General features: G+C 44.9%; 1 protein-coding gene across 1 annotated transcript; it reads right to left on the bottom strand.

Moving 5' to 3' along the window:
- Window positions 1-266: 266 nt before the first annotated feature.
- LOC121284991 (inhibin beta B chain-like) lies at window positions 267-4,375 on the bottom strand. Its single transcript, XM_041201046.1, has 2 exons — window positions 3,951-4,375; window positions 267-1,138 (listed from the first exon to the last, which is right to left on the bottom strand). Exons 1-2 carry the CDS (start codon window positions 4,366-4,368, stop codon window positions 363-365), a joined length of 1,194 nt encoding a protein of 397 aa, XP_041056980.1. The 5' UTR covers window positions 4,369-4,375; the 3' UTR covers window positions 267-362.
- Window positions 4,376-23,979: the final 19,604 nt, after the last annotated feature.

Here is a 23,979-nt window from a genome sequence, read left to right as displayed (position 1 = left end):
CGCAGTGTTTCAAAAGGGAGCCTCGACCGGGCTTTGCATTGAATCACATTGAGAGAGAGAGAGAGAGAGAGACAAAAATGAAATGGTATCATTGTGCTTGATGCTGGGGAGCCATTCGCACTATGTACAGGATTTTTCCCCCTTTCTCCGGAATGGTTGCAAGTAGATGCTGTTATAACCACACCCCCACACCCCCTCCCCACCCCCCCCCCACCCCCCACCATTGACAAAACTGGGTCGGTTCATTTAAGTCAACGACTTGGTCGACTGAGTGTCGTTAAAAGTGTGCAGCAAACCACCCGAAAGTGTCCTTTTTTTAAAAAAAAATAGAAAAAAAATAACACACCACATGGAAAGTCCCCTCACGCACAGCCGCACTCCTCCACAATCATATTGGGCACATCCCTCTTCACAATGTTGTACTCGTCGTCGAAGTACAGCATTGACATGGTGCTGAGTTTAGTGGGGATGCAGCAGGAGTTCATGGAGCCGGGGTTCATGCCCCTCATTCTGTACTGATTCACCACGGCCGTGTGAAAGGACGAGGCGGAACCTGGCGCCCCGGCCATGTAAGGCGGGCAGCTCCCCTCGCAGTAGTTGCCGTAGTAACCGGTCGGGGCGATGATCCAGTCGTTCCAGCCAATCAGTCGGAAATCGATGTAAAACTGCTGCCGGCAGCACAGGCTGGTCCTGCCGTCGCACTCCAGCCCCCGCTTGCGGATCCGGTGCTTGGGGTCCAGCGCCCGGGCTTGCACCACCAGGAAGGGCCGATGGGACTCGTCCGAGCTCTCCACCAGGATGGGGGCCACGGCCAAGCCCCCGCAGCCCTGGCACTCCACTTCCAGGTCGTGCCTCCTCTCCCCCCTCTCGAAGTGAGCCTGGATGGTCTCCGTCATGGGGATTGTGTGCCAGCTGCTCCGCTTCAACTCGACCCTCTTTTCCACCGATGCCCACTTGCTGGCGCTCCCGGCCTCTCGGTAATGGATTCTCACCGTCACTTTGCGCCGGCTGCCCTTCTCCGCCTTGGACGGCAGCAGTTTCAAATAGAGCCACAGATTGGCCTGCTGGACGAAGAGGTTTTGGTTCCCCTCATTCGAAATCAGAAAGTACAGGCGTGATTTGGATGAAGCCAGCTCATCTGCATCGAGAGAATAGAAAATGTTAATTCTTTGCAATGACTCGCAGGAAATTGGCCTCTGAATCAGGAACGCATTCACCACAACTCGCCAGCAACTTGCGAGAAACCTGTGCTGAGAGGCGATTACGCTGACAGCTGGTCACAGTTTAGGGGTTGGTGTTATGGGGTGGGGTGGGGGGGTAGGGGTAGAGGGGCTGATTATAACATTGTTTAGATGCTCCCGCTGTGTTGGAGAACTGAACACGCAGCTCTCAAAAACCACTTCCTGAAACCTAAACAGATACGACCTAACAAAAATAAAAGAATCATGAACAGACAGGCTTAATAAATTGCAAGTTATGTCGTATGGGTTATTACACACTATCGGAGATGGGAATCACTAGCCAGCCTGATATTGGGAACGCCATTCTCACAGTCCATGGTGGTGAAAGATGCCTCTCGGGCATTAGTAGAGTTCATGGGTTTTGTTTTTATGCAATGCAGAGCAGAGAAGCGTCATGTTAATAGCAGATCAGTTGTGGAATATTTTAGTAAGTTTCTGTCGCCCCCCCCCCCCCCCCCCGATTGAAACGTTAGAACAGGGGACAACTTTATTATTCCTCTACACTGGGACATTGGGACGCATTTCGAGATGTGCACTCATATAAATTCACAAACTCCCTCACAACTATAGGCCAGGAATATAGAAGGTTTCATTACACTGCAACAAGTGACTCATTCAAACACGCCATTACGGGTTTAACCCCTAATAATCTTGGCAAACATCTACATTGGCAAAAAAAAACTGAAACAGGCTAGTCGCCAGCTGCAAAGGAATCCAATGATATGCAATGGATGGGCTGAATAAAAAGTTATTTTTAATAAAGTAATCCTGTCCGAATTACTCACAAAATGTGACTAAATTAGAGCGTGCACTCTGTACACAGACTTAGCTGGAATGATAATTAAATATTTCGATCACTATTTTTCTGGGAAGACTGTGTATGTTCCTGCTTCACAGATGCATGAGGCGTTTTAGATTTAAATACCCAGGTGCACCATTGAGCAGAAGTGACAATCGCGAATGCAAACTCGATTTAGGCCCAGATGTATTTTGCTCACATTTCAAAGTGTTCTATATTTTGTGTTGCCCCCTACAATTAAAAAAAAACTAGAATTTTGCATAGCAGCTGCATGGACACCTTCATAATATAGGGAGGGGGCTAATGCGCGTGTCTTCAGCCCTACTTTAAGCTTTACAAGGCCGTAAATACCGTGTTTGCGCCGCTATGGTGAAGCTGACTGCAGCCTGCGATGTAGTATTTTTCAAAGCTCAACTCACTGCCCAGTAAATGGTTGGGGGCGGGGGGGGGGGGGGGTTCTCCCGTCTAACTTGCAAGGGAGTAATGAGGAAAATGTGCGCAGGTTCCACGCTATGAAACCGTGCAAAGACTTTCTTTTTCAATCTGACCATCACTCTCCCCAACGATTGCGCCAACCAGCGGGTATTATTTTACAAGTTATACCCAGTTACACATTGTTAACATGGCAGCGAAACATGATTTTAGGTTTAACCCCTAAAGATAGTTTCTCGCGAAATCAGACAAAAGTTTTCCTCTCGCATTTACAGGGAAAGGGCCATTTATTGTTCCTTCAGAGTGGACATTGCATCCTTAATATTCTATTCTATTAAGTACTGTCCCCGAATAGATCTAATGGTTTTTCTTCCACTGTGGTGAAATTATTACCCTGTGTGGCGTTATAAATAAAGAAGCGTCTTTCCAATTTGGCGCACTTTTACCTCAACCGCAAAAGTGCACAGCCAAAATCATGAAACCTTCTTGAGGCAACGTTGGGTTTTGTTTTCTGTACAAAATCTGCATTCCAGCTCTCCTGTGATGATACGCCGCTGTGAAATTGCTGCACTGTACAAAATGTGGTTGCATTTTGTACAGCAAGCATCTCAGTAGGGCTAAGAATCTGTTGAATCGTAGTTCACGTCGTCTTTGCTCATGCTTCGCGTGTACGGTTTGATTCCAAATTCCAGTACACAGCTGTAAGAGAGCACGGGGTGTGCCTGATGTATTTTGCCAGCTATTTTTGTTATAAATGCTTGTAGAACATGACATCAAACCACTTTTTCCTCATGTAATGGTTATAAATTAGGGCTTCACACACACACACGCTACCAATTAATTTGTCATTGGTCGGCAAATCCTGAGCCCCGTTTAATTATCTCGGACGTCCTTTTTGACCGTAACCCTTTCAGTGCTACCTCTTCAATGGACCTTTTTTTGTTGTTGTTGTTGAAAATGTACACACCTTACGGTTGTGCAGCCGCTCCAGTGACAATCTGTATGATGGCGGTCGAACGTGTCAAACGGTCAAACCAGTAAACGGCTGCAGTGAAAGGGGTCACATTAAACGTGACTGAATGCTCTTCAGTCATTGGAATAAAATCTAGAATATGGTCCCAAATCTACTGCTGTCACATGTCTGCAATTGGTACTGAGTATCGGCTCTAGTGGCGGTGAAGATATGTTACAGTTAACCTAGCTCCGTCAGTTTGACTGTGCAGGCTGAATAGGGATATTCTAACCACTGCGAACTGTATTATTCCCGTCTTTAGAATCAAAACTCGCAATCACCGTCTGTTCCGATTCTTCATTCAAACCCTAAGTTTGGGCAGACCGAATCCCAGTGACACTGTAAAAGTTACTGTCGGCATTATTAAAGCGGGAGGGCTCACACTTTCCTTTATCCCAATGATTTTTTTTTTAAGTTCACTCTTGGGTACTTTTCCATCCATGAAAAAAAAGAATAGCTTACCGACCTGTCTCAGCGAAACTGATGATCTCCGAGGTCTGTTCCTGCAGTTCCTTCTTGGAGTTTGAGGTGGCATGCCCGTCCAGGTTCGGGATCTCCAGCCGGCCATCCTCCCTCATCTTCCCGGAGTGCAACTTCCTCAGAGCCGTGACCATCGCCGCTTTGGGGACGGGGTGCGTTATGTTGGGCCTCTCCCGCAGCTGCAGCCGGTTCAGGATGTGCCTCTTGACGGCTTCCAGGAAGAGCGGGTCCGCCTTGCCGGGCTCGTCCTGCGGGCCGAGCCCGCACGTCGTGCAGGAGCTGGGGGTGAAGGGGGGCGAGGCTGCGGCTGCAGGAGCCGGAGTGGAGCCTGCGCTCACCAGGGTCACCAGCAAACAGGCTCCGCTCAGACAAAACAGGCTCATCTTCCCAACGAAGTAGCTCATTTGAACGGCGCCGCTGACCCACTCGCCCCCCTCAACTATATATATATATATATATATATATGCAAAAAAAAGAATCCCTATCAAATATGGCTTAAAAGTGGTTTGGTGTTCGTGCTGGGTTCGCCACCGTATTTTGGATGAGTCTCTATAAGCATTATATAATCAGAGAGTGAGAGACGGGGACCTGCTCTCCACTGTAGATCTTTCCAGGTCGCATCGGGTTTCCTTGCGATAAATAACTTTAAAAAAAAAACAAAACTAAGGGGCCGCTGGGATACAAAAAAAAATTAGCATCCACACTCAATGCACTAACTCTTTTATTGCACTTTTGAACGCAGCCAACGCCGTTTCAGGGTTGCTTGAAGTTAATCTGCACCGTTTAAGAGCCAAGGAAATGATTGCTCTGCAAGTCCAAACTTTAAAGTCATCTTAATGGCCCAGTATATATACATTTATGTAGACATGGGGAGGGGGGTTGGGGGGGGGCGGGAGATCCAGTTGGGGGGGGGGGAAAAACTGTGGTTCGCCAGGGTAGGAGCTCTCTTGACTTTAAAAGCAATAATCCAGCATTTGTCATTTGCGACAGATCATTGTGTTGATCGTCCACAGGCGCCCGTGTTAAAACAGTGACTTGATCCCCTAACTGCGCTAGAAAGCAGCATGAACGATCCGCTCTCCCAGACGGCCCTGCCAGCGATCACGACATTGTGTCATTCGCCGCAAACTTTTTATATGGTGGGGAGCACCACGTGGAAAGTTCCACCTATGAACTGGCTCGGTCCGGAGATAGGCGAGATTAACCGTGTACTCCTGAGGACAGCCACTTCCTGGAGGGATATTTACAATCACCGCTTTTTTTTTAGGAAAAAAAGGATTCGGGTTTTTTTTTAAAAGGAACTTACAGAATAAAGGAGCAATCACTTCAGCTCTGACAGTGACAGACTAAAGTTCAGATGATGCACGGAACATGGTTAGAAACTCCACCAGAAAGGGTTTCATTTTGTCTCCATGTGTGTGTGTGTATATACATTTTCTAACTTCATTTGAAGGCTGCAGATGATACTTCCAATTTGAACGCTGATAATCAAAATTGCGTTCGAGTTGAGGGAGGTTGGGCTATTTCAGGTCGTGTTGCTGGAAGGCGAAGTCAGATTTTCCCTAATGTTCCTGTCCTGTAATGATACCGGTTTTCCAACACATACGGTATTGCTCATATCCAGTCTTCATCACTCATTTAAAACGTCAATTAAACATTTGGCTGTAGTTCTGTATGTGTAGCAGAACCACATGTACATATGTCCAGTGTCCGGAACAGGCATTCCGCTAGTTGACATTTTCCATGATTTACTTGTTAAGTTGCAGTATTTTGTGTAGTGATCTTTCGGAAATAAAGTTAATCGTTCTGTGCTATACCGAAGAAGCCGTTTCTGTTGAAAAATCAGCGAGGTTATTTCGTCCAGATTTGAATTTGAGGAACCCCTGGGTTCTCAGTGTAGTTTCGAACAATCACACTGAGCAACATTGATATTGATCCGAGCCATTATCTCTTTAAACAGTTGGTGGCCAGAAAGGGTCAAGTGCGGTTATCCAAATGACAAGGGGTCTTTAGCCTCCGGCATGACCCCTTGCCTTGGATGGCCTGTACAGAGGCAATTGGGCACCTAACTAAATCCAAATAAGATGCACTTAATCGAGGCACTTTTCAGGGATGGGAAATACATTACTGTACAAGTGGGCCAACATTGAGATTATTACAACCAGGACGCCTTGGCCAGTACTGTATTTTCCCGTTCAGGTAAATTTGGGAGTGATTGACTGGGGCAGCTCTGAACGCCACTGTTCCAGCTCCTTCTGCTTCGCCTAATTAAGGCTGACAAAGAGAACGTGTGCTCAGGCTAAGGAACCCGTTCAATGTGTGCCAATAATGGACAGATTGTCCCCGATAATGAATATTGTGTAGCTAGGTCTGGATGGCACCCACTCAAAAATACAGCTTGCTCTCTTTCATCACTGCTATCGGCTTGTCTGTACTTTAAGAATAAAAACGCTTTCTTTTACCTATTTTAATCAAGCCCTTTCCGACTTCCCCACATCGTTTCTGAGGAAAGTGGGATTGAATGGGGGGGGGTGGTGGGGGTGCACTGCCAAACAACTAGGCCGGCTCTTTTTCTTGGCTTCGGGAACAGTGCTTATTGCTACACGATGGAAAGAGAAACACTCCATTCAAAGCCATGTCAAGTCAATAGAGCGCCACCCACCTTTAAAAGTGTGCGAGCGGCCAGTAAGAAACGCTAATCTGTCCTCCCGGTACATTGAGGCTGGTAAATGTACATACGCAGTAGAATTCAGTGCCTCCTCACCCTACATTGGTTTTGGGAAGGGATAAAACCGTAAATATTTCGGTTGGAAATAGTTGGTCTTATTGTATTGCTTTTTCTTGTAACTCTTTTGAATCAAACAATTAAACTATGGTAAAAACAAAAAAACTGCGGAGGCTGGAAATCCAAAACAGAAACAGAATTACCTGGAAAAACTCAGCAGGTCTGGCAGCATCGGCGGAGAAGAAAAGAGTTGACGTTTCGAGTCCTCATGACCCTTCGACAGAACTTGAGTTCGAGTCCAAGAAAGAGTTGAAATATAACTCTTTCTCCGGTACATCGATGATTACTTCGGTGCCGCTTCATGCTCTCGTCGGGACTTGGAAAAATTTATTAATTTTGCTTCCAATCTCCACCCCTCCATCATTTTCACGTGGTCCATCTCTGACATTTCCCTTCCCTTCCTTGACCTCTCTGTCTCAATCTCTGGTGATAGACTGTCCACCAATATCCATTACAAACCCACCGACTCCCACAGCTATCTCGACTACAGCTCCTCACACCAGGCTTCCTGTAAGGACTCCATCCCATTCTCTCAGTTCCTTTGCCTCCGTCGCATCTGTTCCGATGATGCTACATTCAAAAACAGTTCCTCTGACATGTCCTCCTTCTTCCTTAACCAAGGTTTTCCACCCACGGTCGTTGACAGGGCCCTCAACCGTGTCCGGCCCATCTCCCGCGCATCCGCCCTCACGCCTTCTCCTCCCTCCCAGAAACATGATAGGGTCCCCCTTGTCCTCACTTATCACCCCACCAGCCTCCGCATTCAAAGGATCATCCTCCGCCATTTCCGCCAACTCCAGCATGATGCCACCACCAAACACATTTTCCCTTCACCCCCCTTATCGGCATTCCATAGGGATCGCTCCCTCCGGGACACCCTGGTCCACTCCTCCATCACCCCCTACTCCTCAACCCCCTCCTATGGCGCCACCCCATGCCCACGCAAAAGATGCAACACCTGCCCCTTCACTTCCTCTCTCCTCACCGTCCAAGGACCCAAACACTCCTTTCAAGTGAAGCAGCATTTCACTTGCATTTCCCCCAACTTAGTCTATTGCATTCGTTGCTCCCAATGTGGTCTCCTCTACATTGGAGAGACCAAACGTAAACTGGGCGACCGCTTTGCAGAACACCTGCGGTCTGTCCGCAAGAATGACCCAAACCTCCCTGTCGCTTGCCATTTTAACACTCCACCCTGCTCTCTTGCCCACATGTCTGTCCTTGGCTTGCTGCATTGTTCCAGTGAAGCCCAACGTAAACTGAAGGAACAACACCTCATCTTCCGACTAGGGACTTTACAGCCTTCCGGACTGAATATTGAATTCAACAACTTTAGGTCGTGAGCTCCCTCCCCCATCCCCACCCCCTTTCTGTTTCCCCCTTCCTTTTTTTTCCAATAAATTATAAAGATTTTCCTTTTCCCACCTATTTCCATTATATATATAAAAAAAACCCACTAGAGCTATACCTTGAGTGCCCTACCATCCATTCTTAATTAGCACATTCGTTTAGATAATATCACCAACTTTAACTTTAACACCTATGTGTTCTATTGTACTATTGTTGTTGACATCTTTTGATGATCTGCTTCTATCACTGCTTGTTTGTCCCTACAACCACACCACCCCCCCCACCTCTCTCTCTCTCTATCTCTCCGCCCCCCACACACACACCTTAAACCAGCTTATATTTCTTTTTATAAAACAATTAAACTATGGCCATGGTAAACTATTGACAAGCATGGCTCAGCGACAGGTGTAAGATGGGATGAATTTGTGAACGGTATTACTCTTTAATCAGTTTCCTTAAGCTGCGACCTGCCGCTACTGTAGAAGTAACTGACAAAATTGATAATCACTTGGGCAAATGCATGTAATTAAGGAGACCCAGTATGGGTTTGTTAAGGGCAAATCGTGTTACCTAATTTTCTTGGGTTCCTTAGTGAGGTAAGAGAGACAGTTGTTGAGGGCAGTGTTGTTGATGTGGTGTACATGGACTTGCAAAAGATTTTTGACAAAGTGCTGCACAACTGGGCATGAACAAATTTAGAGCTCATAGAATGAAGGAGGCAGTAGCAACATGGATACGAAATTGGCTGAGTGAACTGTTTTTTGGATTGGAGGAAAGTTTTCCAGCGGCCAGGGGTTGGTATTAGGCCTCCAACTCTTACTCATATATATTGTATACATCAATGACCAAGACCTTGGTGTACAGGACACGATTGCAAAATTTGTGGATGGTACAAAACTTGCAAGTGTTGTGAACTGTGAGGAGGATAGTGCAGAACCTCAAAAGGACATAGACACGTTGGTGGGATGGGAAGACACGCAACAGATGAAATTTAATGCAGACAAATATGAAGGGGAAGTTGATTGGAAGAATGCAGAGAGACAATATGAAATAAAAAGGTACAATTCCACAGTGGGTGCAGGTGCAGAGGGACCTGGATGTGTGTGGGTTTAAATCATTGAAGCTGGCAGGACAGGTTAAGAGTATGGTTAATAAAGCATATGGCTTCCTGGGCTTTATTAATAGGGTCATAGAGTGCACAAGTAATAAAGTTATGTGAAATGTGACCTCAAATGGAGTATTGTATCCGGTTCTGGAACCACACTTTCGGAAGGATGTGGAGGCATTAGAGAGAGTGGAGAAAAGATTCACAAGAATGGTTCAAGGGGTGAGGAACTTCAGTCATGTGGATAGATTGGAGAATCAGGGGTTGTTTTCCCAAGGGAAGAGAAAGTTGAGAGGAGATTTAGTAGAAACACTCAAAATCATGAGGGGTCTGGACAAAGTAGATATTCCAATGCTGTGCTCCAGACTCCAACATCTGAGAATTGCTTATATTCCTTCACTGGCAGAGAGTGGACAGGACCGTTTTATTTTCTGTTAATGTTAAAAGGCTTCAAAAGTTTCCAGGTGTTCCAATAAACATTAAACTTTGCTGAGAACGGCTGCTGTTTGTGAAACCTTGTGACAGTGATGAATTTGGATAGAATTTGCATTCTAATTACACATCACAATTGTGTTGCTACAGAACCAATTGGTGGAAGGATTGAGACCTAGATTTAAGGTAATTGGCATAAAGAAGCAATGGTGACATGAGGAAAAACTTTTCACACAGTGAATGGTTAGAATTTGGAATGCATTGCCTGAGAGTGTGATGGAGGCAGGATCAATTGAGGCATCAAAAAGGAATTAAATTATCTGAAATGTGCAGGGCTATTGGAAAAAGGTAGGGGAGTGGCACTCTGTGAATTGCTTCTACATGGGACCAGCACAGACACATCAGGCCAAATGGCCTTCTTCTGTGCTGTAACTATTCTGTGATTAGTACCCTCACCAAATTACCTGATTCACATTGACACATTTGCCACCAGGATCATACAATTTACTTTGTTTGGTGATTAATTAAGACAATTTTTGTTCTCTGTTTTTCTGTGAAATAGGTAATATTAGAAAAGCTTTATTTGCAATCAGAGCTTGGCCTTCTACTTTAGTGCTGTCCAGTTATAGTCCTATTTAAATTTGAATTCAAACCCCAAGCCCAAGTATACCTAATTTTATGGACTAATGGCCATAGACAAAAATACATCATTGCATTGGTTTATGTTACAAAGTATATCACAGTATCTGATAATACACTTCTGTGAACCATTTTTACCACTATGTGATATGAATGGAATTGAACCAAATTATTTTGAATGGATGAAAAACTCGATTCATTTTTTTTTTGGTTCTGTAGCAACACAATTGTGATGTGTGATTAGAATGCAAATTCACCCCAATCCAAATTCATCACTGTCACGAGGTTTCACAAACAGCACCCATTCTCAGCAAAGTTTAATGTTTATTGGAACACCTGGAAACTTTTGAAGCCTTTTAACATTAACAGAAAATAAAACTGTCCTGTCCACTCTCTGCCAGTGAAGGAGTATAAGCAATTCTCAGATGTTGGAGTCTGGAGCACAGCATCATGCACGCTTACAAGCATGCACTTGTCGAGCTCCATTTACACTGACCAGGGAATGACATCGAGTTGGCAGAATATCTGAGTAGGGTCCCTGGCCACTCAATTGAACTCTGACTCTGACTCTTTGAGTGTGTCACTCATTGACAGGGTATGTGTCGTTCAATAGTGCCCTAATTCTTTCCTTTGGCATTGTTGTATTGTACTGACAAAGCCAAATCTGAACATACTATTCTGACCCTACAAGGTGTCCAGTGTGCTTGAATTCCTATACTGTCAGGAAACTATGATGCTTCCTTTTGGCAGCTTTTGTGGTGTGGAAAATGTGACAGCCAGCTTGTGCGTGGCAGGATCCCATGCCCAAATAATTTGTTTTTGTGATGTTGATTGAGGGACATTGGATATAACTCCCCTGCTCTCTTATAAGATGTGCTGCAGGATCTTTTGCATCTGCTGGGATGCAGACAGAGCCTTGGTTTGGCATCTCATCTGGGGGACAATACTTCTGGCAATGCAGCACTCCCTTAGTGCGCTGTCGTGACAGTCTTGATTTTGTGCTTAAAAGTCCTTGTATAGGAATTGAACCCATAAACTTTTGATGCCAAAAATTCACTCCCTAGACCTATCATAGAGTCATAGAATGATTACAATACAGAAGTAGGCCATTTGGCCCATTTTATCTGTGACAGGTCTTTGTGAAAGCAACACAGCTAATTCCACTTCCCTGTCTTTTCCCTGAAGCCCTGCAAATATTGTCTCTTCAGATAATTATCCAAGTCCTTTTTGAAAACCATGATTGAACCTGCTTCCACCATACTCTCAGGCAGCATGTTCCTGATCCTAAACACTTGCTGCATAAAAATAGTTTTTCCTCATGTTGTCTCTGATTCTTTTACAAATTAATTTAAATTAGTGCCCTCTGGTTCTTGCCCCTTCCACCAGTGGGAGCAGCTTTTCCCTACCTACTCTGTCAAAAGCCCTCATGATTTTGAACACTTTCATCAAACCTCCTTTCAATCTTCTCTTTCCTAAGGAGAACAGTCCAAGCTTCCCCAATCTATCCCTGGAAATATCCTTATAAATCCCTCCCGCATCCTCTTCAAAGCCTTCACATCCTTCCTAAAATCTGATGCCCAGAGTTGGACAAAATACTTCAGTTGAGGCCTCTGATAATCCAGCTGGAATCTTTGAAGTGGTAGCCGGCGAAAGTCCAAGGACGAATATTCGGTGAGGCTGTGTTTCAATCTCACCATCCACCAATCTCACTCAGCCTGTAGTGAATCATATGAGTGTGTTGGAGCACCGCAGTAAAGATTTTAGAATCAGGATTATTGCTGCAAATTCCTCTTTTCACATTCTTCTACCATTGAATAACCTTACAGTTAGGTACAATTATCTTAATAGTCGCTATTAAATCTAATCGAGAATTGAGGAGACTCTTCTTTACCTAGAGAGTGGTGAGAATGTGGAACATGCTATCACATGGAGTGATTGAAGTGAATTGAATGGATGCATTTAAGGGGAAACTAGATGAACACATGAAGCAGAAAGGCTGATAGGGTAAGATGAAATAGGGTGGGATGAGGTTCTTGTGGAGCATGAACACCAACATAGACCAGTTATGCTGGATAACCTGTTTCTGTGCTGCACATTCCAGTAAAACATATAACTTCAATGTCAAGATTCTATGTTAAGCAAAAAAATACTCATCTCTTCATCATCAGAGGTTAGATTTGTACTCTCTACCTTAACCATTCATATGAGAATGACCTGGCAAAAGGACATGTGCACATGGGGGCAACATTTTTTTTTCTATTGCTTGATGCTCTTTTTCAAAACCATCAACTCAGGTCAAGATATTGGGCCCGTAGGCAACCATTAACCTTCAGTTCCAAGTAAGCATCATTCACATGGCAAGCATTCTGTGTTGGAGGACATCACAGATGAGATTGATCCAATATCAATCTGATGCCCCCATACATGCACTTCCGGCAGGGCCATTATGTAGTATGCAGACTCAACAAATGGGACTCATTTTTCTGTTTGGCTAGGATTGGCTAACTTCACAGATTTTGAAACTGGCATTTGTACAGCTCAGTGATGGCGATTTTATACACGATCCATTGTGAAACTTGGCAGATAATTTCTTAAATTCTGTGAGTTAAGCAAAGCTTGGATTTTTATGAAGAAACCAGAAAAGTCCATTTGTATTGGGGCACATTGTACAACATTTAAATAGTAGGGGGTAATTCATCTCTCTTCCTGTGTGCTTCAAAATTGACAGGATATTAATTTAAATTTGTTCTTACACAAGGGTATTCATACATATAACCCAAATTAATATATGTTATCAAGGTTTCAACATTTTATTTATCGACAAGGTTCTCTTCCAAGTATTCTGAACCCTAGGCCACTCTGTTGTTGATGGATATACCTTGAAGTTTGCATTTGTCTCACCAGGAATTGATATTGCTACTATATTCTTTGTAAGGTGTCTAAATGTGTTGTATCATACTATGTAAAGCTAAGGTTGCCAGACTGCTAGAATTGGTTGGGAGGCCCCAGGAATTAAATACGAATCTTTAGAACACTGCTGCACATAACCCATGAGAAAATGCATAATGGAAATAAAATAAATGCTTTTTTTAACTTCCTTGAAACACATTTGTTCATTAGTTATAAAAATTTCTGAAGCTCTGAATAAGCATCATATGGACTCGAAACGTTAACTCTGTTTCTCTCTCCATGCTGTCGTACCTGCTGAGTTTTTCCAGCATTTTCTGGTTTTCTTTCAGATTTCCAGCATCCGCAGTATTTTGCTTTTATAATCCTTTTGGAGATGGGAATAAAGGCTGTTTGACTGACAGTCAAGAGTCATCCAACTGGGTAATGAAGAGTTTATCCCCTTTCCAATTGGTGTGGAATGAGCGTATGGTGTGAGGATGGGCATACCAAGCAACCAATCATGGGGAGGCCGGAAGTGGGAGATCATATGATGAAACCATCTGGAATACATCCAACCAGAATAGGTAACTTGATGTAAGGCAGATAAACATAATGAGCTGTCTTTTATGGAATTAACAGCATTTTTCCCTGTTAATATTCACCATGTGCTTCAACATATAGACAAGTAAAACCACTGTAGTCAATTGATCTGTACAATAGCCTTTCATAATATCTCATAATATTTGATTCAAGCCCATGACCTATAATTTGGTCCAAACTGAATTGAAGTGCTTTCATAAATTCTATCCATTTTACAGAAGAATACAAGTAGAAATGTGTTTTGAGGTAATAATATTTCAGACTTAACTATCATTGAATGTCACCAATGACATTTATGACACCAACCTGTCACATTATGTAAAGCCTCAACTGAAATCTTGATGATAGTCAATGTACTCCAAGCCTTTGGGATTATCTAAAAAAGAGCACAAATATCCTACAAAGATAAAATTACTAAACAACCTATGCCTGAGGTGGTCTTGCTCTGACAAGCAATGATAAGCAGTTTGCTCCATCTGTCTTAGTAGCTAAACTGAGATTATACAGCACCTTTACTGTCATTTTGCTATCATGCTGAAACTGTAGGGTATCTCCAGAGTTCAGGCCTATTCCGATTCCAGAGAAGCAGTTTGAGACTCCTTGGAGAATTGATTGCACCAGTTTGTCACCATACAAACTGAGACTCCAGTGTGAGGTCAAACTGGGTTTAAAATCTTTCAGACTTGTGTAACATTAGTTTAAATTGTTACCATTGTGGCTTCACTCTGCAAAGGTTTATGTTTTAACCTCTGGAAGAGCTCCATGTAGACTGCTAGCTGCAGTATAAATGCACCCTTGGAGATATAAATTATAACCTTTAGTCACTATTGATATGGAAAGTGTAACTCTGTTCCCTATGGAAAATAAAGTATTTCTACCATCGCAGTCACCTTTCTTTCCCGTAGTGTCTCACCTGCTCCTTAGTTATTGAGTCAGCATCAACAAGATGATTACTGAATTACTTCAAACTCGTAAACTCAGCACAATGTTTCAATTATTTCTGACTCCATACCAGTATGAAGCTTATTGAAATATCCATTATAACCATATTAATAATTAAGAATGAGAAAAAGACCATTCAGTTTATCCAGTTCATTTTGTCTTCATTGTCAACCCTGGCTCAATAAGTAGCACCTTCGCCTCTGAGCCATAAGAACATAAGAAATGAGAACATATGGCCCCTTGAGCTGTTCTGCCATTCGGTATGGTCACGGCTGCCTCAACTTCGCTTTTCCACCCACACTCCCCACATCCCTCAACTCCCCAAGAGACCAAAACTTTGTATAACTCAGCATTGAATATATTTGACGATGGAACAGCCACAATCCTCTGGGGTAGAGAATTCCAAAGATTTGCAATCCTTTGAGTGAAGAAACTTCTCCTCATCTCAGTCCTGAATGATCAACTCCTTATCCTAAGATGGTGCCTCCACATGTATATTCCTCAGCCAAGGGAAGCAATATTTCAGTTTCTAACTGGTCAAGTCCATTTAGCATTTCCTATGTTTCAATGAGATCACCTCTTATCCTTCTAAATTCCAGAGAACATTGGTAAAATTTAATCAGCCTCTCAGTATAGGATGAACCTGTCAGCCCAGGGATCAATCTAGCGACATTTTGCTGGACTGCCTCAGAATTAATATTCCCATGGTTACCCTCGATTTCCTTATATCATGAAGACAAATGCAAAATATCTGTTCAATTTCCCTGCCATTTCTGCATTCCCTAGGATAATTTCCCTGCTCTCTGGAACCAACTTACTTGAGTTAATACAAAAGCAAAATACTGTGGATGCTGGAAATATAAAATAAAAAAGAAAATACTTGAAATACTCAGCATTGTCAGGCAGCATCTATGGAGAGGAACAGCATTAGTATTTCAGATCGATGAAGGGTCATTATTAACTCTGTTTCTCTCCACAGGTGCTGCCTGACCTGCTGAGTGTTTCCAGCATTTCTTTTTTAATTTTATTTTAGCTTCTCTCCTCCTTTTTATATTTACTTGTAAAGACTCTTACAATCTGTTTTTATATTTCTGGCTAGTTTACTCTGATATTCTATTCCTTTTTTTCCATTTTTTATCAACTTTGTGGTCACCTTTCACAGGCTTCTAAAGCTCTTACCAACCCTCTTTGCAACGTCATAAGCCTCTTTTTTCAATTTAATACTATCCTTAACTTCTCCACATTCTTCCTACTAAAACAAATCGCTTCACAGTTCTCTGCATTAGCTTCATCTGCCGCTTGTCCACCCATTCCAGCAACCTGTCTATGTCCTTCTGATGTTCTACACTATCCTCTTCACAGTTTACAACTGGCGGAATTTTCCCAGAATTGCGCTAAGTGCGGTAGCAGGTGGGTAAAATGGAGTCCTACATGCCGACGAAAATAGTGGGTTGTCAGACTGTATCATCCCGAACCTACCTCATTAATTATTCGCTCCCACAAAACACGCCATTTCCATGGCGAGCGGGCTGTCATTCGCCCGCCTGCCATCACCCCGCTGTTGCATCACACCCATTGCCATCGTTAAAAGGCAGCCGCCAGCAAAGTGCCCATTGCCACCAGCTCATCACCACTGCCCAGGAGACATGGTCTGCAAAGGAAAAAAAGACTGCGCCACCCCCCCCCCCCCCCCCCGCCCCGTTTCAATGACGGGCCCCTTAAGCGACTGCTGGATGCCATGGTAGCCTGCCGGGATGTGCTCTACCCTGGCTCTGGCCACAGGACGGGCAGCAAAGTCACCAACTTGGCCTGGGAGGTGATGGCAGTGGTAGTCAGCACAAACACCCTGCAGAGGAGGACAGCTACCCAGTGCCGCAAAAGGATGAATGATCTCCTCTGTTCCGCCAGAGTAAGTCACTCTTCCCGTGACCTCCACAGCTCCAGCTTCACAGGCCAAGCAGGCCGGGGCCCACCAAGCCTCAGTCCTCCAGAGGATGCTCACCAAAGTCATCACAAACAGGGCATCGCAGTCAGCAGGCTGCCTCCACCTCTGCTGTGGATGTCCAGGGAGCACCGTGAAGCAGTGGCAGGGTTAGGAAAGTTAGGCAAAAGTAGTTGCACAGCTTGGGCATGGGTGTTGATCACTTGGACACACTGTTCACTATTGTCAATAAACTCCTAAGGGTGTCTCCCTGCCTGTGGCTCCTTGTTCTGATGAGCAGTGCTCTTGTCACTCAGAAGTGAAACCTTCCTGCACAAGATAAAAGGCAGGTGTCTCAGTCCAGGGCCTCTTCCCTGTGCTCTGTGCAGCCTTCAGATCACAGTGATGGCCCAGCCTCTCACTCTCTGGAAACATTAATGATGCCTGCACCTCGGCAGTGCTGGTCATTGCTGCCAGAATGGAGTGGGCAGGCGCCACAGAGTTCTTTCATTCTCTCTGTGTGCTCTCAGTACCTTTAAGATGGGGCTGGCCCCAATCACATCAGCATATGTGACCAATGATGCTGTGCACCAGCTCCTGAAGGGCTGAGGTGCTGAAGGTGGACACAGCATCAGATGCATCTAAAGTTTCATGGCTGCGTCTCTGAGTTGGCCCTGATCATGGAGGGCAAGCGAGCTGCTCTCGGCCAGACAGGAGTCAGATATTCTCTGAGGCTATGTGAAGGCCTATGGAGTGTCCTCACTGCATGTTGTCATCATCTTCCTGCAATCGAGCAACTATTAGGGTCTCCACTGCATCTCCATGACAGGAGCATTCTCACAGAGGGTATTGGCGCTGCCATAAGCCAGACTGGAGTCAAACATTCACAACTGCAATGTGAGGGTCTACAGGGACACCTCACTGCATGTTGTCATCATCCTGCACAAATCTGGCAGCTACGAGGGCCTCCTGAGCGTGCCTGCCTCATCTAGCCAGGATGAGAGCCTCATCCCCATCATCGTCACCACCGAGGACCCTCTCATCCTCATCCCTGTCAGCATGCTCCTCATCAGAGGAGATGTGTAGCTCCTCCACCTCCTCCTCAGCCAGCTCCTCTCTCCATTGCAGCACTAGGTTATAAAGAGCGCAGCAGATGATGGCGATGCATGACATCCTCTGCAGGCTATATTGCAGGGCTCCACCAGACCAGTCCAGGCACCGGAGCTGCAACTTCAGCATCCCAATGGTCTGCTCCACCAAGTTGTGAGCTGCTGCACGAGCCTCATTATCACATCATTCTACAGCAGCCTGAGGCCGCCGCATGGGTGTCATTAGCCACGGCCTCTGTGGGTAACCCTTGTTCCTGAGGAGCCATCACTGCAGCTTTTGTGGACCCTGGAAGACTGCAGGAATCTGCGAGCGACTCAGGGTGTAGGGTCGTGCACACTTCCTGGAAACCGTGCTCATACCTGCAGGATTCATTTCTGGTGGTGGCATACCAACTGCACATTCAGTGAGCGGAAGCCCTTGTGGTTGATGAAGTCCACCGAGTGTAGCGATGGAGACCTGAGTGCCACATGAGTGCAGCCAATAGTACCCTGCACCTGCGGGAATCCCGAGATCTGGGCGAATCCAATGGCCCTTACATCCTGGCTCTCCCGGTCCTGGGCAAAATGCACAAAGTTGTGTGCCATGGAGAAGATGGCATCCGTGACCTCATGGATGCATTTGTGGGTGGTGGATTGTGAAATCCCACAGAGATTACCTGTAGAGCCCTGAAAGTAGCCACTGGCATAGAAATTGAGCGCCGTGGTCACTTTCACAGCCACTGGCAGTGGATGCCCTCCATGTTCCTTTGGTGCCAAACCCTGGATTAATTGGCAGATGTGAGCAATAGGTCCCTCGGTATGCATAGTCGTCAGCGACACTGGTTCTCAGTCATCTGCAGGAATGACAGGGAGCGTCTATAGACCCTGGGTGTCACTAGGCACTGACCAGCCATGGCTCACTGTCCTCCTGGGCAGCTGAAGCCCCTGCTGCCCCTTGATGAGGCTCCTGCTCCTGCCTTTGCGCACTCTCTTCTCTGTCTTCTATGGTCTCTGTAGGCCATCAGGCATACAGCTAGGTCACCAGGGTCCATGATCCTGACGTGGTCCTCCTGCAGCATGAAAGAGAGAGAGACGTGGTTATCATGGCTGTAATTAGCACCTTTCCTGGCCCTGTGTGACTGCCCTTTAATGCTTCCCGGAGAGTGCTGGTCACCCCTCGGATGGCCAGAGATGAGTGCGCTGCATGGCTGCCCTGTCAACCTACGACATGGAGAACACTGATCCCGACCAGGATGCTGAGATTGCAAGGAGCTGTGAGCACCTCCAGCAGTGACTGCTACATGGCCAGTGTTGGCGAGGAGGTTGTACAACGTGTGCAGTCCAACTGCTCCGCAGTCCAATAAAGTGATGGCGGACAGGAAGACCGTGCCAGGGAGGGTGAGGCGGGCGGCAGAGTAAGATATGGAGCACTTGGTGGCCCTTTGGTGCCTCCGGGTTGCTTGCATGGGTGGGCAGGCTAGGAGCCCAACCCCAGTCATGTCACTGTGGCTGTGCTTGGGCTGTCTCAGTTGCAGAGGCATGGTCAGTTTATACAGCTGTCCCTAATGAGTGGCCACACCCTTCGCTTACCCTGCCCCCCCACCTCAATTGCCTGTGTGTGGGATGCAGGGCCAGGGCAGCACTTCACCTCACACCCCCCCTCCATCAACAACAGTTACCTCCGAGGCTGGCCAGTACTTGCCCCTGGACCCCCACCCCCATCTCAGCAGTCACCTTCAGGGCCAGGCATCAGTTAGGCCCTGCTTCCCCCAGCGCCCCTGAGGTTTTTAACAACAGGGGAGCTGTGGAAAACACTGCTGCTCACTCACCTCAGTTCCCCCAAAATGAAGGCCTGTCAAGTGCAGATCGCTTGCATGCTTTCCCGCCAACATGGACAGACAGTATGGTGGGGTTCCAAGAGCCAGGCAGGATGGACTTTTAATTATATGCTGATATATTACAATTAGCTCCCCGGTGACCAATGGCGAGAAATATGACCCGCCCTTGGCGGGCTGAGTGGACAATCGCAACCCGCCTTCACACCATATTTTCCACGTATGCCACCTATCATGCCCGCTGCCAGCGGGCTCGGAAAATTCCGCCCAATACTTCTAATTTTTGTATCGTCTGCAATTTTTGAAATTTTTCCCTTTACGTCTAGACCTGGGTCATTTATCGCTGAGTTTTTGCTTTTAATTGGATATATTTTTATTGAACAATTGATGGTTTCTTTACATGTTTCCCACTATTTATGTACGACCATACATTTTCATCTATTTACCCAATCAACTTTAGAAAATGCTCCCCTCATACTTTTGTAATTGACTCTTTTAAAGCCAAGGTTTTTTTTGGGTTCCGGTATATCCTTTTGAATTCAATTGTATTATGATCACTATTTCCCGGATGATATTTTGCTATGAGATTATTAATTAACCCTGCCTCATTACACAATACTAGATCAAAAATAGCTTCATCCCTGCTATGGTTCCAGGGAGCTGTCACAAAAACATTCTACAAACTCCAGACTACCTTTGGCAATTTGACTCTATGTTGATTCAAGTCCCAGAGTCTTGAACACAAAATGCAGGCTAAAACTTCAGTGCAATTGTGAGGGAGTGTTGCATAGTTGGAGGCGCTGTCTGTCAGATGACACATTAAATGGAGGCCTCCATCTACCCTCTCGGTTAGGTTCAAAAGATGTTCTGAGACTATTCAAGGGAAAGCAAGGAGCTCTTCTTGGTGTCTTGGCCAATAGATTTGATAAAGGTATTCAAAATCACGAGGTGTCTGGACAGAGTAGATAGGGGAAAAAATGCTCCCACTGGTGGAAGGATTGAGAAAAGGAGGGCACCGATTTAAGCTAATTGGCAAAATAAGTAACAGCAACATGAGGAAACACTTTTTTACACAGCAGGTGGTTAGGAACGGAGTGCACTGCCTGAGAGTGTAGGTAGAGGCAGGTTCAAGTGAGGCACTCAAGAGAGAATTTGATTGTTATTTGAAAAGAAAGAATGGGCAGGGCTACAGGGAGAAGGTGGGGGAGAGCCAATAGGTAGATTGCTCCTTCGGATGCAATACTATATTTGAGGCCGAACTATTGTTCTATACAAGTTTAATATAACTTCCTTGCTTTTATACTCTATGTCCCTATTAATAAAGCACACAAGGCTATATGCTTTATTAATCGTGTTCTCAATCTAACCTGCCACCTTCAAGGATTTATGCACAAATACAGTCAGGTCCCTTTGCTCCTGCACCCCTTTTCATCCTGTACCCTTTACTTTATATTGTCTCTCTTCCGACTAAAGCAAATCACTTCACACTTCTCTACATTAAACTTCATCTGCCATTTGTCCGCCATTTCACCAACCTGTCTGTGTCCTTCTGATGTTCTACGCTATCCTCTTCACAATTTACAATACTTCCAACTTTTGTATTGTCTGCAATTTTTGATATTTTCCCCTGTAAACCAAGATCTAGGTCATTAGTAAATATCAGAAAGTTCTAGGGTCCTAACACCGACCCCTGTGGAACTCCACTACAAGCCTTCCTCCAGACTGGAAACATTCATTCACCACTACTCCCTGTTTCCTGTCACTCAGCTTACTACTATCCAGGTTATCTACTATTCCTTTTATTCCATGAGCTCTAACTTTGCTCGCAAGTCTGTTGTGCAGCACTTTATTAATGTTTTTTTGGAATTCCATGTGCACTACATCAACAACTTTACCCTCATTAATATTCTCTATTACCTGATTGAAAAATCCAGCAAGTTAGAAACTTAGAAACTAGGAGCAGGAGTAGGCCATTCGGCCCTTCAAGCCTGCTCCATCATTCATTATGATCATGGCTGATCAACCAACTCAATAGCCTGCTCTCGCTGTCTCCCCATAAACTTTGATCCCTTTCACCTCAAAAGCTAGAAACTAGGAGCAAGAGTTAGTTAAATATGATTTTCCCTTAACAAATCCATGCTGACTTTCCTTAATGAACCCACATTTGCCCAGGTGACTATTAATCTTGTCCCGAATTATTGCTTCTAGACACTTCTCCACCACCAAGGTTGAACTGACTGGCCTGTAGTTGCTAAGCTTATCTTCACACCCTTTTTTGAACAAGGCCATAACATTTTCAATTCTCCAGTCTTCTGGCACCACCTCTGAGTCTAAGGAAGACTGGAAAATTATGGACAGTGCCTGCATAATTTCCATCATTACTTCCCTCAGTATCTATGATTACATCCTATCTGGTCCTGGTGCCTTATCAATTTCAAGTACAGACATCCTATTTGATACCTTCTCCTTATCAATTTTAAACCCTTCAAATGTCTGAATTACCTCCTCGTTCACCATGACCTGCACAGCATCCCCTTCTTTGGTAAAGACAGATGTAAAGTTTTTAATACCTGCATCTGTAAATCCCTTTTTGGCCACTAATCTGCCCCACTCCTCCTTTTACCACCCTTTTACTATTTATATGCCTGTAGAAGATGTTTGGAATCACTTTTATGTTAGCTGCCACTCTCTTCTCATACTCTCCCTTTGTTTCTCATAGTCGTTTTTTTAATTCCCCTCTGGACCCTCTGTAATCAGCCTGGTTTTGAGTTATATTATCCAACTGACATCTGTCATAAGCACACTTTTTCTGCCTCATTTTAAACTCTACCTCTTTCATCATCCATTGAAATGGATTCATTTACATTTTTGATGTATCAATACCCTAAGGCCTGAAATTTTCAGTCGGCGGGCAGGCTCGGCGGAGGCGGACAAGGGTGGTCGTGGAGCTGTCCACCGCCCCCGATCGGCTCCGCGCTGCCATTTTATGCGGGCTGGCCAATTAAGGCCCACCCACCGTAAGACGGGAGCCGTAGTTCTCAGCGCTACCTGTGTGGGCGGGGGGAGGAGGGAGAGTCGGGGTCAGCGGTCTTTCGCGCAAGCGCATGAAAGAGCGCTTCAATCTCCCTGAGGCATGGTGCTGCCTCAGGGAGATTGTATATTTCAGAAAAAAATTTTATTTAAGTGATAGAAGCTTTAGGGAGCTTCATTCCACTAGTAGATGAAGCTTCCTAAAAAAAAATCATGAAGGCCGCTTGGTCTTTTCGCCTGCCCGCCAATCTTAAGGTTGGACGGGCAGCTTAAGCAGTAACATTAATTAATTCGTTAATGCCCTTAATAGGCCTATTAGTTACCGGTGGGTACGCAGCCGACTCCGGTGCACGCCCGCCGAACGAAACATCGCGAGACAGCGTGATGATGTCGGGACGCACGCCCGACATCATCGCGTGTCATTTTACGTGTCGGACCCGCACCCCCGCACGCCAACTGAAAAGTTCAGGCCGAAGAATTTTCAAACTTTTGTTGTGCTGTTTCTTGTGTGCCAGCGTAACCTTTGCTTGTTTAAAATGAAAACTCATATATTTAAGGCGGGTTACAAAGTGGTAGATAATAATTTAATTAATACTTTTAGTCCAGCCTAATAAATGTATGGAAAAAATGAATAAAATCAGCCGTTTCCTTTAATTACACCCTTCATGTATCATTTAGAAGTGTAGCTTTGAAAAAAATATTAGTGTGGTTGAAATATATGTTGTTAGCTGATAATCTTGTGGTTGGACATGCACTTTAGAATCTTGTCTAAAACATTTTGAAATCTGTTTCAAGATCAAAGTGCAACACAGGTAATGTACATGAAAAGCATATTTTAAATCCTGTGTTGGTTTACTTTATGAAAGCTCAGAGGACACCGCTCCTTCTGTATTTTTCAAAGAAAGTCAACACTGTTACCATAGTACCACTTTAGCCCTAAATTCTCTAAACCACTAGAGGCCTGGACTTGTGTTGTCATTTAAATCATTTAATACTTAATAGCATAAAAGGGTAAGCTTGAGGAAACCTTATCCAGCCGAGCCAGCTCATTTCATCATGCAATTTCTTTTTTGCGGCCCAATTTAATCCAAGGGAATTGTTTGTTGTCCTCAACATATGTCTTCCATTTGATAGTGAAATGGTTACGGTACAAGATTTTGTATTATTATCCTTTAATGGGATGCAGGCATCACTGGCAAGGCCAGCATTGTTGCCTATCCCTAACTGCCCTTGAACTGAGTGGCTTGCTAAGCCATTTCAGTTAAGAGTCAACCACATTTCTGTGGGTCTGGAGTCATATGTAGACCAGACCAGGTAAGGTTAGTAGATTTCCTTCCCTTAAGGGACATTGAACCAGATTGAAGTTTTTAACAACAATCAGTGGTAGTTTCATGGTTAT

Source organism: Carcharodon carcharias, chromosome 12, assembly GCF_017639515.1.
Source record: "Carcharodon carcharias isolate sCarCar2 chromosome 12, sCarCar2.pri, whole genome shotgun sequence".
Taxonomy (NCBI): domain Eukaryota; kingdom Metazoa; phylum Chordata; class Chondrichthyes; order Lamniformes; family Lamnidae; genus Carcharodon; species Carcharodon carcharias.
This window is presented reverse-complemented; position numbering and strand designations above follow the sequence as displayed.

Coding starts and splice junctions, on each gene's coding strand:
- LOC121284991 (XM_041201046.1), bottom strand. CDS start 4,368: ATGAGCTACTTCGTTGGGAAGATGAGCCTGTTTTGTCTGAGCGGAGCC. Junction 1,139..3,950: donor CATCAGTTTCGCTGAGACAG/GTCGGTAAGCTA, acceptor CTCTCGATGCAG/ATGAGCTGGCTTCATCCAAA.